Source organism: Ursus americanus, chromosome 5, assembly GCF_024610735.1.
Source record: "Ursus americanus isolate L20-20 chromosome 5, mUrsAme1.1.p, whole genome shotgun sequence".
Taxonomy (NCBI): Eukaryota; Metazoa; Chordata; class Mammalia; order Carnivora; family Ursidae; genus Ursus; species Ursus americanus.
In genome coordinates, this window is record NC_142131.1 from 54,952,026 (window position 1) to 54,967,221 (window position 15,196).

Below are 15,196 nucleotides of genomic sequence, written 5' to 3' on the forward strand. Positions count from 1 at the left end.
AGGGAACCTTCCAGAGTTTGAGAAGTCAGATAAAGGTTCTCTGTTGTCTCTTAGGTAACCCCTGGGACTTTGCCGAGTACCCCAGTCACCTCGTTTCCTGGGATTCCTGACACCCTTCCTCCAGGCTCTGCACCCTTAGAAGCCCCCATGACCCCAGTAACAGATGATTCACCCCAGAAAAAGATGCTTGGACAGAAAGCAACTCCACCCCCCTCCCCTCTGCTGTCAGAGCTCTTGAAGAAGGGCAGCCTCCTGCCTACTAGCCCCAGACTGGTATGGAGACTTCTGTGGGTGTTTGAGAGCTGTGGTGATTTAGTACTTTGGAAGGGAGTGCCTGGGACCTAAAATATGACATGGAAAAAAAAAAAAAGTTCAAAAGAGAAAGAGATCTCCTAATTTTAAATGTTAATTTAAAAAACAAAAACAGAAACAAAAAACCAGTAAGTTGATAGTATCCTTGGGTCCTGAGTTACCTGAAACCACAATTATTTCAGTTCTCTTCTCCAGAGAACTCTTGTCAAATAAGTTTTAAAAATTAGAGCTTCCCTTTGGTCTGAAATTATTCTCTTTGGATATTAACTTCATGAAGTTTGGTCAACTGCTGGAGTCTTTTTTTTGGGAAGTGGTAGTAAAAGAAAGCTTGAGTGTAGCCTTCACCTCTATTCTTCCCTGGTAGGTCAATGAGAGTGAAATGGCTGTGGCTTCTGGCCACTTGAACAGTACAGGTGTCCTCCTGGAGGTAGGCGGGGTTCTTCCCATGATACATGGTGGGGAAATGCAGCAAACACCCAACACTGTTGCGGCCTCCCCTGCTGCCTCAGGTAAGTCAACACTTCCGTTACCTACTTTACTTCACAGGTGTTGATCATAGTATTGACTGTCTTTGGTTTCCGGCCTTCAGTAGTAAGCAACTGTCAATCATAGATGTGAAGTTCACCTTTCTTTGGTGCTACTTCACCTGTTAAACCACATAGTGCCCCAGATTGTAAATCCATTCTTGTCTTCAAAGTACTGATAGCTCTAGATGACCACAGCATAGCTATTGATGAGAAGAAGAGTGAAGTTAGTAGTGAAGCTGCTTCCCTGGGGCGTGCGAAATTATGGAAAGGTGCTAGAGATACCTGAGGTTACAGTACAGGGGATTGAGATTCGGAGCCAGAGAACTTGATTTAAGTGTCAGGCGTGCCACATACTGATTTTGTGGCCTTGGATAGATGATTTAACTCGTGAACCTCAATTTCCTCTTTTATTAATTGCAGTGTTAATTAATAAAAGAGGAATTTTTTTTCACAAGGATGTCATGAGAATTAAGTGAGATAGAGAAAGTAAAGCAAGAAAAAAAAGCTTTACAAAATCTCAAACCTTAGATATGGATATTTGAATGGTGTTGAATTTGGGTGGTTTAAAGCATGCTTAACTGCAGAAGTGACAGATTATTCATACCAGTTTTTTGTGGTTTTGTTGTTACTGTTTAATTTTCTTCTGGGGAAAAATTACCACCAATTTTTCACACACATTGTGTGTTCTAGTGCTTTGGGTCATTCCTAACTTAGAAGAAGATCTTTATTAGTAAGTTTGGAAAAAGTGAGGATATAGGTAATGAGCTTATTCAATAGAGGAATTTCTTTCATTCTTTGAGACTAGAAATTTTCTTGGTTGAGTCTTAAAGTGGCTATTGCTTCTTGTTCACATGCTTTCCTCTTACCTCATTTTGTGTACCTCTTTGTCTGTTAGGTGCTCCCACTCTTTCCCGGCTTTTAGAAGCTGGTCCTACACAGTTCACCACTCCTCTTGCTTCCTTCACTACTGTTGCCAGTGAACCTCCAGTTAAACTTGTGCCACCCCCTGTAGAATCTGTGTCCCAGGCTACCATTGTCATGATGCCTGCGCTGCCAGCACCATCCTCTGCTCCGGCTGTCTCCACTCCTGAGAGTGTAGCTCCAGGTGCGTCCCTGACCCACGCCCTGAGCAGCCACTAGGTCCAAAATTTCATCTTGAGCTTCAGTTAGAGAAAACTGACCTAAGAGCATCAACTCCAATTCAAATGCTTCTGTTCTGTTCTCCGTGGACATGTGCCATCTTTATCCTTAGAAAATTAAGAATTTGAGAAGATGTGGGTGGGCATTTATGTTTTGGGGGAAAAGGGCTAAGTGTACAAATATGAGTGGGCTTGAGAATGTGTTCTCACCCTACTTGCTAGATAAAACTGGGGACAAGAAAACATACAGAGATGTAGATCTAAGATAACTTTTTTGAGCTTGAATGTGTGGGTACTTGACATCTGTCTATAGCCTTGGTTGATCTCCAGGTGGTCACTTGGTATCAAATGAGGTTTTGAAATGCATTTCTCTTCCTATTATTCAGTGAGTCAGCCTGACACTTGTGTCCCCATGGAGGCTGTGGGGGACCCACATACTGTGACTGTTTCCATGGATAGCAGCGAAATTTCCATGATCATCAATTCTATCAAAGAAGAGTGTTTCCGATCAGGGGTAGCAGAGGCCCCTGGGGGATCAAAGGCTCCCAGTATAGATGGGAAGGAAGATTTAGATCTGGCTGAGAAGATGGATATTGCTGTGTCCTACACAGGTGAAGAGCTGGACTTTGAGACTGTTGGAGACATCATTGCCATCATTGAGGACAAGGTAACTATTCAGCAAAGGCCAAAAGAATCTCTCATGAGTCTTACATAGGCGTCTCTCCTCAGCCTCTCCTTGTTTCTTGTAGTAGAAATTACATAAACAAACAGTTCTACTTCTTCCCATCTCCCATCTCCTTAGTCCCAAAGCCCTTTGGTGCACACATTGGTCATCTCCCCAGCCATCCCTGTGTTACTGGTTTGCTCAGGACAGGTGCCTGTCCATTGGTCGCTTCTATATGGAGAAGAGGGAGAGAGAAGCTGCAGATTGAGGCCATCTCATTTGGTATAACAGAACTGAGGGACTTGGGCTTATTTCTGTGACTTCAACGGTGTATGTATTATGGGACAGGTAGATGATCATCCTGAAGTGCTGGATGTGGCAGCAGTAGAAGCGGCACTGTCATTCTGTGAAGAGAATGATGATCCCCAGTCCCTGCCTGGCCCCTGGGAGCACCCTATCCAGCAGGAGCGGGACAAGCCAGTATCTCTCCCTGCACCAGAGATGACAGTCAAGCAAGAAAGGCTGGACTTTGAGGAAACAGAAAACAAAGGAATCCATGAACTGGTAGACATCAGGGAGCCCAGTGTTGAGATTAAAATGGAGCCTGCAGAACCAGAACAAGGCCTCTCGGGTCCTGAAATAGTAGCTGGAGTTGTTCCAGCCACAAGTATGGAGCCACCAGAACTCAGGAGTCAGGACTTAGAGGAGGAACCCAGAAGTATTGCCACTGGAGAGATGACTGAAGCAGATGTTTCCAGTGGGAAAGGCGATGAGACTGCACTTACAACTGTGAAGACAGAGGTATTTAAAATCAGGGGCTGGGAGGATGAAGGGTTATACCTTAGATAAGAAGGGACTGTTCAGGCCTTTGGTTTTCCTCTTGCGTTCCTGAATTCTCACATGGTTGATGTGTCCAAAGCCCACAGGTGTGATTATTGCTGTATATGCTTATCCTGTTACTTGTAAGGTGACCATTAGATTCCTGTTACATGGGTAGGACTTAGAACTTCTTCTGTAGTCTTGTCACTGAAAAATAAACTTGTATCAGCAGAAGTGATATATCAGTATTTAGGGTATTTATTCTTTTTGGTCTTCAGGCATCCCCTGAAAGCATGTTGTCTCCATCACATGGCTCCAATCCCATTGAAGATCCTTTAGAGGCAGAGGCTCAGCACAAGTTTGAAATGTCAGGTAAATAATAAGGCCTGGAAATCTGTACTCTGTAACTAACTTGAAATCCTTTGCTTTGGCTTCTGAGGGATTGTGGGTTGTGGGCAAGTAGAGGAGGTAGAATAGGTCAGCATGGAAAGGAGAGCTGCAGGGGATTATTGTCCATAGGTAGGGGGAGGCTAAGGTGGAAAAATCTTCAGGTAGTCTTTCTCTCCTCTGCAGACTCATTGAAAGAAGAATCAGGGACTATTTTTGGAAGCCAGATAAAGGTATTTCAGACTTTTCTTTATTCCTCTTGCTGTGTGACTAGATTTCCTGATAGCACTACCTTTTTAATGAATTATAGTAAACGTGCATCTTACTCTCTGAGATGAGACTGATTAAGGAGTTCCGTGGGGAAAAATTGCAGTGGACATTTAGGCATACTGGCAGTACTGTGGCCACATGTGCTTCCCATCTGAAAGAGTTTGTGAACATCACACAGAGCTTTCTTTTGCACATAATGCGTAATAAAGCTTTGATACCTCCAGAGTGATTTGGAGTAAATAGGGATGCCAGAGTCAGGGAGAACATATAAGAAATCAGATTATTAGTTACACTATCCAAAGAAAATTATCCAGAATTTTCTTTTTAGAATTACTAAAGTAGTAGAAATTAACAGATTTAAAGTAATGCGATGTGAGCTTGCTCCATCAGAGGAGACGCAAAATAAAAACTATTTTTGATAACTTTGTATCCAGGGTCAGAGTTCCTCTCAAGAGCAAGGGGAAAGAAGGAACGCCTCTTAGCTTAGTCTTAAGTAAGTAGCTTTTTTTTTTCTTCCTTTTAAAAAAGATCCTGGGTCTTATTCTTTGTCCAGGTTCTATATTACTTGATCAGTGAGTGTACGTAGATGGTAGTGTAAGTGATAGGGGGCTCAGTCAGGAAGCAGCGTGAGGCCATTTTCTAGAACTGATCTAACCCAAAAGATCATGTTTAATGACGCTTTGCTGGATAGCTTTGCTTGCATTTGTTGACCGGAGCACACTGTGTCTAAGGATGCCCCAGGTGAGGATGAGGAGGAAGATGGAGTCAGTGAAGCGGCCAGCCTAGAGGAGGCTAAGGAAGAAGATCAAGGAGAAGGCTATTTGTCAGAAATGGATAATGAACCCCCGGTGAGCGAGAGTGATGATGGCTTTAGCATTCACAATGCTACTCTGCAGTCCCATACACTGGCAGACTCCATCCCCAGCAGCCCTGCGTCTTCACAGTTGTGAGTATCTGAGATTCTTCTTTGAGGTCAAGACAGTGAAGGTGAGAAGTAGGAGACGACATTTTCTTCAGTCTTACTTTTTCATCTTCCCTTTCTTGGCCTGAACTAATAGCTGACAAGAAATGATTAGGATTTTTTTTTGTTTTTTTTATTTTTTGGACTTATGCGTAGTGGGACTCCTTTGCTCCTTTTATTTCAGCTCTGTCTGTAGTGAAGATCAGGAAGCTATTCAGGCACAGAAAATTTGGAAGAAAGCTATCATGCTTGTATGGAGAGCTGCAGCTAATCATAGGTGAGTTTTACCAATCAGTAGGAACATTTTCTCCTGCTCCTCCTCCGTTTTAGTGACTAGAAAAAAGCCTGGGTGGTTTTATGTGGGATTGGTGGCTTTGACTTTTACAATCTTCAGCTACTTAAATCAGGTTCCCTCACCTGTGCTTCTGAAGGATAAGTCAGTAATTGCACCTTACTCTTTTTGGACAGATATGCCAATGTCTTCCTGCAGCCTGTTACAGATGATATAGCACCTGGCTACCATAGCATTGTACAGAGGTAAGCCATTATCCTTTCAGCATGCTGACTTGCCTGAATTTGTAAGTTGTTCAGTCTTAGTGGATTTTTACTTTAGATGGTATGTTTAAAGCAAGTGTTTTTGATGTGAGTAAAGGTGACCAAGTGGTAAATTGATCATTTCAGTGGCTGGATCACCAAAGATAGTCCAAAAGAATTAACCCTCTTTATTACCTTTCTTAGCCAGTACTTATTACAAAGGTTGACTTTGGTTGTTGGATTAAGTGCATGTTGTAGGGTGAGGAGGGATTGTCATTTCAGTCCTGGCAGCTAAGACTAAGGGTATGCATGAGAAGATATGTATGGTATTAATATATTTGGATCCAGTTGAGTCCTCTTCCCCTCCATTTACCTGTTGCTGTTGTTTTGTTTTTAGGCCTATGGATTTGTCAACTATTAAGAAAAACATTGAAAATGGACTGATCCGCAGCACAGCTGAATTTCAGCGTGATATTATGCTGATGTTCCAGAATGCTGTAATGTATAATAGCTCGGACCACGATGTCTATCATATGGCAGTAGAAATGCAGCGAGATGTCTTAGAGCAGATTCAGGTACTTTGAAGATCTTTAGTGTTTTAGCAAGGATGAAATGAAAATGCTCAGGGGAAGAATTCATACTGATGTCAGGAAAGGGTGCTGGTGGCTTTTAATTGGAATAGTCTTTCAGGGACACAGGAACATAAAATTTTGTTCTTGATGTTGGATTCATGTTGGTTTTCTCATGTTGGTTTGGTAAAAGAATTATGAGAATATTCTGCCTTGGGCAAATACGTGAGTTTACTGAAGTTTTTAAATATTTGGGGGGGAGTAATTTTTTTTATAAAATGGTGAATGCATATTTTTAAATTACATTAAGTATGTATATAGTCGACCGTCAAATGGTTTCTTCTTCCTTTTTTATCACAGATAATCTACTTCTGTAGTTGCATTACCAGGGACCGTTTGGGATATTGAACTTCAAGGGATGATGTCTATATCTGCATAGTCTGCTAAATTAAATTACCTAATGGCCTTTGGTTCATCTAGGTTTTTTTTCTCTTCCTCATTCTTAAGAGATAGTTATTCTGTATTACAGTGAAAAAGTTAAGAGATATTTGGCACTTAGATCCTTTAGCATGCACAACTAGAATTAAAACCTAATATGCTAAACTTTCAATCAGTCGAGAAGTATTTGAATGCTGTTTGCAGATGGATATTAAATGAAGTCCCATTTACAAAGCCAAAGGTGTCTTAATTCTTCCCTACTGGGTCAGGTCTGAAGGGCCAACTGTCTTTCTTTTCCCTGTAGCAATTCCTGGCTACACAGTTGATTATGCAGACATCTGAATCTGGAATCAGTGCTAAAAGTCTTCGAGGGAGAGATTCTACCCGCAAACAGGATTCTTCAGAGAAGGTGAGGGGACAAGAAAGAGCCTGTATATCAGTGTTCCAAACTAGAAGTCCGAAGCATCCAAGGAGCCTTAGGTTACTACTTGGTACTTGGTGACTGCTGGGCTTCTATATTTCAATGGTGTACAGACATATAAATCTTTGGATGTACTCATCCAAACGTTGAAGACACTTGCTGTGACTGAAAGGCCCAGTCACTCACATGAGAAATTGTGAGCTGAATGAGTGCATTATTAATTTCTCTGAATGAGTGCTTGCAAGGTGGGGGAAATGACTTTTGCAGCAGTTGGGGACCGTCAGTTCCTGTTCCAGAAAGCATAATGGCCAAACTGCTTTTGGATCTCTTTCCTCTTGTTCTTGAGTTTTTAAATTTTGTCTTTGTGTGTGTGGTGCTTGTGTCTCTGTCCTGAGGTTTGGGGTGCTTGCGGCTGAGAGTTTCTGTGGAACCTGATCAGTGTTTGTTTGTCCTCTAACAGGACAGTGTCCCCATGGGCTCTCCTGCCTTCCTTCTCTCTCTCTTTGTAAGTATTGAATGGCTGCAAGGGGTGGTGTTGCCACAAAGATTCTCAGCTCCTGCTGGGGGTGGGTGGCAGAGGGAAATCCAACATGCAGACTGTGGCAATGTCTTGGACTTCTCTTTATTCAGGTCATTGAATAAGAATCTGTCTCATTTTCTGCATTCCTGTCTTTCTGCATGTGTGTGTGTGTGGGCTGGGTAGGGACTATTTATGAGTTCACTGGACTGAAATGAGGTATTCTTGGTAAGGATCTAGGATGCACCTGCTCCTCATTTTTGACTCCACCTTTTGCCAATTCTTTTCCTGTAAATAAGATTGCTCAGAGCAGCAGCTGCTAGCTGGCTTTTTATAAGTGTTCCTCATACCAACAGATACCTAGCACATAATTTTTTTCTCTTCCCCTAACATTAAGTTGCAAAACTGATGCCTGATACACAAATACTTAGTAAAATTTAAATAAGAATCTTAGTAACAATGAGTACTGCATACAGTGGTGGCTGATAAAATTAGAGCTAAACTTAGTAAAGCTAGCCCTGAAGACTTACTATTTTCCTCTGTGAATTGAACTACCCTCTGGATCTGTGTTCATTATGGGGCACTGAGCATGATGTAATGGAAGAGCATCGGCTCGAAAAATGCATGATCTTAAACTCACTGGATTATCTCTTTGAACCTTGTTTTCCTCATCTGTATAATGAGGTACCTGTCCAGCCTACCTCACAGGGATGTTGTGAGGATAAAATGAGATCAAGGTATGGAACTGGCTTGAAAAAAATTAAAGTGTTAAATAAATGCAAGGTGTTATTTTTATCTTTAATGTCGCCTCAAAGGCAACTTATGTTCATGAGCTCTGAAAATTTTAGAGTCCTTGCATGTTAGAAATGTAAAAATGGCCGAGCCCAGCGGAAGTGTTCACTAATTCATTTTGCCTACAGGCGTCAGCCTGTACCACGGACGGAACACTGTAATCTCCCTTCTTTCTTACTGGCCTGCAACAGTGACTCTGGATCCCCAAGCAATTGGCTGGCTGTTGCAAAGCTGGTTAATAGGATCTTTTATCTATTGAAGACAGCAAAGTATTGCACAAGAGGAAGGAGCTGGGCTGCAGGGAGAGAGCAGCAGATGGAAAGAAGCCTTCTGATTGTCCTGATCTCATGGAAAACAACTGTCAGGAGGTGCTAGGGAACTAGTGCCAGGGTCAGTCTGCAGGAAAGGCCTTTCTTATAGGGACCAGCAGCTGGACAGGTATGTTAGCCAAGAATCTCACTATTCACTGCCCTTTCTGACCCTCCCACCTTTCTTTTACTCTGCCTGTTCCTTTGAACACAGTTTGGGGCCTGGGTGGGATGACTAATAGTCATTCTTTGGGACCCCAGGTGAACCCCAATGACCTCTGGTGGGCAGGAGCAAAATGTCCTGCATTTCCTCTCACAGACTACCAGGAGTTTTTTAGCCTACTCTGTGGGAAGACAAATCTGTACCTCTCATTTCCTGGATTTTTCTGCTGATTCTCTTCCCTCTTCCCCAAGAAACCATATCCCCAGCATTGTTGCAACTTTTCTCTTACCTCCTAATCAACTCACTCATGCTCCTTTTCTTTGTCTGCCTGTCATCTAGGATGGGGGCACCAGGGGGCGCCGCTGTGCCATTGAAGCAGATATGAAGATGAAAAAGTGAAGCTTCAGAGTATCCTCATTGAGCTGAACCTGAAGTAGAAGTAAACAAGATGGAGCTTGGGCTTGTCGGCCCAGTTCCAGAAGTGGAAGTTACAGAAGAGGAGGCACCTGGGCCATGTGACATGAGCTGGGGAAACTCTCTCAGAGAGTTGGAGTAGCACAATTGCCTGTTGTAGGGCAAAAATCATGGGCTGTGTTAATGTCCTAATGTGTAGCTAGCAGATTGTAGCTAGTTTGTACTGTCTGGTGAAGTGTACAGACTTTTTAAAAAAAAAAAAACAAACCAAAACACCTGTGAAGTGTGTGTGTACACAATAAACTGAAAGTAAAGAAAACTCTAGCCTTTGGTGTGTTCTGTGTGTGTATGTGTGTGTGAGAAGCTTGAGATTTTTTTTTGCATGATAATTGTTTTATCACCTGTGGAAATGAGATGATTGGGGGGGGAGTGGTGTTATAATGTGAACTGTTCAACAGCCCGGAGAAGGTAAGATTGAATTTATAATTAATGTTTTAAAATGTTGCATTGTGTATTGATGATCCTATTCAGCTTTTCTTGACTGTTTGGGAAAACTTAAGGTTTCAGAGTTCTGTTGATGGTATTGCTTTTAATTGAAGATTAGAGCATGGACAGAGGTAGCACTGACCTTTATTTCAGACATTTGTCCTACTCAGTGTACTATGTAGTATTTGCAGATGGTATTTCTAGAATAGCATAGCACTGTTTCCTTTCTGATTCTATATGTAGGGCTCTTGTATATTTTAGAATTAATTGCTATTTGAAGCCTAAAATCAGTTTAAGAGTTAGGAAATTTATCATCTGAGTTTATTCCAACTTTTGTTACTAAATAAAAATTAACTCCGTGAAATGAACCAGTTATGAGCCTTTTGTTATACAGAAATGGACATTAATAGGGTATTGTCTAGTACATTGAGTTTTCTTGAAAAAGATGTGTTTTAGAAAGATATTAGAAGTCACAGATCTTTCTGACTTAAACTATAAAGCTTATTAAGATTCTAAGGAAGTAGAAGATACAGTCTTGCGGGGGTGATAGAAATTCAGTCACTCCAGGAATTAGAAGATTAGTAACTATAGTATAGGGTCACCTAGGTAGCTCAGTCAGTTAAGCATCTTACTCTTGGTCTCAGCTTAGGCCTTGATCTCAGGTTCAAGTCCCTCATTGGGCACAACGTTGGTCGTAGAGCCTACTTAAAAAAAAAAAAATCCCAAAGCAATCTACAAACTTGCATGTGATACAAACAGTGAAGCCCTAAATATGGGAGAAGATTGTAGAGGAGATCCATTAAAGGATATAGATTTTGGGTTGGTAGAGAAGGTGACAGATGTGCTTAATAGTAGATTGGATTAAAGGTCAAGAAACTTACCAGGAGGCTATGGCATTTATTCAGGAACAGAGGATGGGCATTGAGAAAAATTACTGTGGTTGAAAATTGAAAAGTGGGCTTGCGTACTGAATATAGGAGAAGTAAAGAAGATTAGGAAAATAGTGTTGATAAGGGGGGAAAGGGAATTTGGGAAGCAAATGATTTTGGAGATATTCAGGAAAGAAGTGATTTTAGTTAGAAATGTTGAGTTGAGCAGATGGTAGGGCACCTAAAGGGAATTGACCTTTGGGTACATGGAAAAATGAGACCAGAAAGCACATAAGAAGTAAAGGTGGAGATACGGGAGCTATTTGAGTAGAGATCAAAGTTGAAACCTCAAAATATAGACATTATTTGAAGTATTAATGAGGAAGCAGAGGCCAAGCAAGCACATAGAAGAAGGATTTCCTGCAACTTGTAAAAGAGAGAGGAGAGGAGTGCCTGGGTGGCTCAGTCAGTTAAGAGTCTGATTCTTGATTTCAGCTCAGGTCTTGATCTCAGGGTCATGAGTTCAAGTCCCTCGTTGGGCTCCATGCTGGGCGTGGAGCCTACTTAAAAAATAAGCGGGGAAGAGGAGAAAGGGGTAAGAAAACCAGGATAGTGTAGTGTAATGAGAGGAAGGGAAGATACTTTTAAAACTTGATACTGTACTCATTCTGAGAAGTGAGTTGGATATGACCAGAAGAATGCCACAGATAATTTTAAAGTATGTTTTGAGGATTCAGTGGTTGATAGATTTAAAATGTCTATACACTGAGCAAAACATCTCTTGTCCCTCAAATGTATTGTCTTCCAGTTGAGTTTAAGGGTGATTTGCGATAGAGGAATTCTGTTCAGCTATCTATGCTTCTGTTCCTTTCTTTTGGAATGCGAGGAAACCCAAGAAAAAATCACTGGGTAATACTTCTGTTACACTTTGACATGGGGCTTTTTCATTTTATTCTTAATGACAAATGTTTCATCTCCTGATATTTCCCTTCAGCTAGCTTTTATTCTTTGTAATGGTGAGTAGAAAGAAGTTTCTGATCCCTTATCTTTCTGCTGGATATTGGAGATGAAAATGCCTTAGAAATAGCTGTATGAGTGAATTTAACGCATTTTTCTGTGTATTTACAGATGGGGCGTGAGTGGGTTTGGTTCGATTCGGAGCAAGACTATCCCAATGACTCTGAGCTGAGCAACGACTGCAGGTCCCTCTTCAGCTCATGGGATTCCAGTCTGGATCTTGATGTGGGCAGCTGGAGAGAAACTGAGGATCCAGGGGCTGAGGAACTAGAGGAAAGCAGCCCAGGGAGAGAACCTAGTGAGCTGCTTGTGGGGGACGGAGGCAGTGAGGAATCTCAGGAAGAGGCAGAGCAAGTCAGCCGTCAGAATCTCCTCCACTTTCTTTCTGAGGTAATGGGGAGCCATTATATCCAAAGTTGAAAGAGTCCCAACCTTCTAAGAGAATGCTTACTCATACATATTTCTACCACTCTTAATATTGTTTACTAAAATGCAAACTCCACAGTGGCAGGAACTAAGTTAATTATTATGTCTCTAGCACTTGGTGCTAATACAAAATATGTGCTGAATATGTACTTTTTGACCAAATGTTGTAAGATCCCATTCATTAGGAGCCCAAGATCATAGGAAGTGGAATTTCCGTGCGCAGAACTGCCTTATGAATATCTGTTGCAATTCATTTTTCAGAGTCATGGGAGATGACACCCGAAGCCTTTGAAGGTCCTAACATTATGACTTCAAGGCAATATTTTACATTGTCCTTATTACCCTGGTTTCAGGTTGAGGGCCAGAAACAAACCAAATTGGACAGTTTATATTTATGTGGCAACTTCACACATTCAGGAGAACCTAGGTGAAGATCAGTGAGAATCCATTTTATGTGTTGCTACTTCTTTCTGCATCATCTGTGGCGAACAAAATTTTCAGCAGTTTTCTAATCTGCCACTCCCAATTGATCAGAGTTGACACTTGACATGAAAAATTAGAGCATACGCTCTTTGAAGAGGCAAGAACCATATCTATCTTGTTTACTGTTAGGTTCCTAACAACTAGTCCAGTGTCTGGGTATCTGGGTTGTTTTATACATTTTGTTTATTGTTTTAAAAGATCTTATTTATTTATTTGATAGAGAGCACAAGCAGGGGGCGTGGCAGGCAGAGGGAGAGGGAGAAGCTGGCTCCCCATTGAGCGGGGAGCCCCTTGTGGGGCTCGATCCCAGGACCCCGGGATCATGACCTGAGCCAAAGGCAGATGCTTAACTGACTGAGCCACCCAGACACCCCTATTATACACATTTTATTTTATTTTATTTTTAATGTTTTTTTATTATGTTAGTCACCATACAGTACATCCCTGGTTTCTGATGTAAAGTTCAATGATTCATTAGTTGCGTATAACACCCAGTGCACCATGCAATACGTGCCCTCCTTACTACCCATCACCAGTCTATCCCATTCCCCCACCCCCCTTCCCTCTGAAGCCCTCAGTTTGTTTCTCAGAGTCCATAGTCTCTCATGCTTCATTCCCCCTTCTGATTACCCCCCCTTTCTTTATCCCTTTCTTCTACCGATCTTCCTAGTTCTTATGTTCCATAGATGAGAGAAATCATATGATAATTGTCTTTCTCTGCTTGACTTATTTCACTTAGCATTATCTCCTCGAGTGCCGTCCATGTTGCAACAAATGCTGAGAACTCGTTCTTTCTGATAGCTGAGTAATATTCCATTGTATATATGGACCAAAACTTCTTAATCCAGTCATCTGTTGAAGGGCATCTCGGTTCCTTCCACGATTTAGCTGTTGTAGACAATGCCGCTATGAACATTGGGGTGCATATGGCCCTTCACTTCACTATGTCTGTATCTTTGGGGTAAATACCCAGTAGTGCAATGGCTGGGTCATAGGGTAGCTCAATTTTTAACTTTTTAGGGGACCTCCACACTGTTTTCCAGAGTGGCTGTACCAACTTGCATTCCCACCAACAATGTAGGAGGGATCCCCTTTCTCCACATCCTCTCCAGCAATTGTTGTTTCTTGCCTTGTCAATTTTTGCCATTCTAACTGGCGTAAGGTGGTATCTTAGTGTGGTTTTGATTTGAATTTCCCTGATGGCTAATGATTTTGAACATTTTTTCATGTATTATACACATTTTAAATGATGGAATGAATGAGTTAATCTCTTTGCATCTCAAACTGAGTCATAGTGGCTGTGTAATCATGTAACATTATTGATAGTAGATAATGGTTTCCACTGGTGTTCCTTTGCACACTATGATTGCAGGTTGCTTATTTAATGGAGCCATTGTGCATTAGCAGTAAAGAATCAAGTGAAGGTTGCTGTCTTTCATCTGGTACCAGACAACAAAAGGGAAGGGAAATGGAAGCTACTGAAGGAGAAGAGTCATGCAGAAAGCCTGAACAGCCTTCAGCTAGGGTAGACCCCTTGGTAGCTAAGAAGTCACTGGAAGAAAATGGAAGGCCAGAGGTGACTCCAGCTCCCTCAGAGATTTGTGCAATTCACCGACTATCCATGGAGAGTGAAGAGGTGAGTGAGTAACTTAAACCAGATGGCTGATTGGTCCTCTGCCCAGGGAGGCAGAACACAGAAGTTACTGCACATAGGTTAACCCCAGAGAGTTCAGCAACCTGGTTGCAAATTTGGGTTTCAGCACCACTTAGCTGTGTGACCTTAGATGTGTCAGTGAACATCTTAAAACCTCAGTTTTTCTGCTGTAAATGGAATAGTGCTCTCTCTACCTTAGGTTTGCTGTGAGGTTTAAGTGAGACATTTCTTGTAAAATACTTCGTTTAGTGCCTAGCTCACAGTGAGCAATCAGTAAAATTTAGAATGCCATTATGATGAGTATTAGACCAGCAACTCCAGGGCCACAAGTCATACAGTTTTAAAAGAATACAGCATCTTTCTAGAAATTAGTATATTGCTCTTTTATTTTTTTTTCTTGGGATACAGAATCACAGTTCTCCAGCCAAATTATTACCAAGAATTCATTGACTAAGGTCTGGTTAAGTCACCTTTCTCTAATCTCTTTTATAGCTTTACGTAATTGACCCTTTCCACCTTAAAGTCAGCCCTCATTTACCCCATGCAGGGTAAATTTACTATCTTGCAGATCGTAAATCTCTTTCTAAAATTCTCCTTGTTTCCTTACATTCCCAGGGGGAGGTTCATCAAGAATCCAAAGAGGAGGACCAGGGTGAAGGGTATGTGTCAGAGATGGAAGACCAGCCCTCTTCAGGTGAGTGTGATGATGGTTTCAGCATTCAGGAGACTCCTCTGGTGGACATCCTTTTCAGCCGTGCTACTTCTTCAAAATTGTAAGTATGGATTTTTATCCAAGGTTGTTAAGATTCAGACTGTTACTTCCGTTTATGCCTATTTGAATTGAAACCATGAACATGAATTACTTTTGTAAAATAATAAAAGGAAATTAAAATTAGAAAACACTAGAAATAGAATTAAATATAATTTTATTGTATAAATAAAAGTCTATGTTTTCCACTTATAAAACAAATCTGTTTCAGGTATCTGGCTGGCTCAGTCAGTAGAGTGTGTGACTCTTGATCTAAG

At 41.5% G+C, this 15,196-nt stretch overlaps 1 protein-coding gene across 8 annotated transcripts in view; it reads left to right on the forward strand.

The window, feature by feature from the left end:
• Window positions 1–15,196, forward strand: part of BRD8 (bromodomain containing 8) — a 31,422-nt gene that overhangs the window by 11,086 nt on the left and 5,140 nt on the right. For 2 of the 8 annotated variants that reach the window (XM_087862231.1, XM_087862233.1), the window contains exons 9-24: window positions 55–273; window positions 677–821; window positions 1,735–1,944; window positions 2,365–2,645; window positions 2,991–3,443; window positions 3,740–3,833; window positions 4,035–4,081; window positions 4,850–5,064; window positions 5,264–5,356; window positions 5,548–5,616; window positions 6,011–6,188; window positions 6,925–7,029; window positions 7,502–7,546; window positions 11,719–11,997; window positions 13,889–14,152; window positions 14,786–14,943. In XM_087862231.1, the coding sequence (XP_087718357.1) occupies window positions 55–273; window positions 677–821; window positions 1,735–1,944; window positions 2,365–2,645; window positions 2,991–3,443; window positions 3,740–3,833; window positions 4,035–4,081; window positions 4,850–5,064; window positions 5,264–5,356; window positions 5,548–5,616; window positions 6,011–6,188; window positions 6,925–7,029; window positions 7,502–7,546; window positions 11,719–11,997; window positions 13,889–14,152; window positions 14,786–14,943 (2,855 nt within the window). Of the gene's footprint in view, window positions 1–54; window positions 274–676; window positions 822–1,734; window positions 1,945–2,364; window positions 2,646–2,990; window positions 3,444–3,739; window positions 3,834–4,034; window positions 4,082–4,849; window positions 5,065–5,263; window positions 5,357–5,547; window positions 5,617–6,010; window positions 6,189–6,924; window positions 7,030–7,501; window positions 7,547–9,160; window positions 9,560–11,718; window positions 11,998–13,888; window positions 14,153–14,785; window positions 14,944–15,196 lie in introns of those variants that run through there. The other 6 variants (XM_045794602.2, XM_087862235.1, XM_087862232.1 and 3 more) reach the window with 5 other exon arrangements.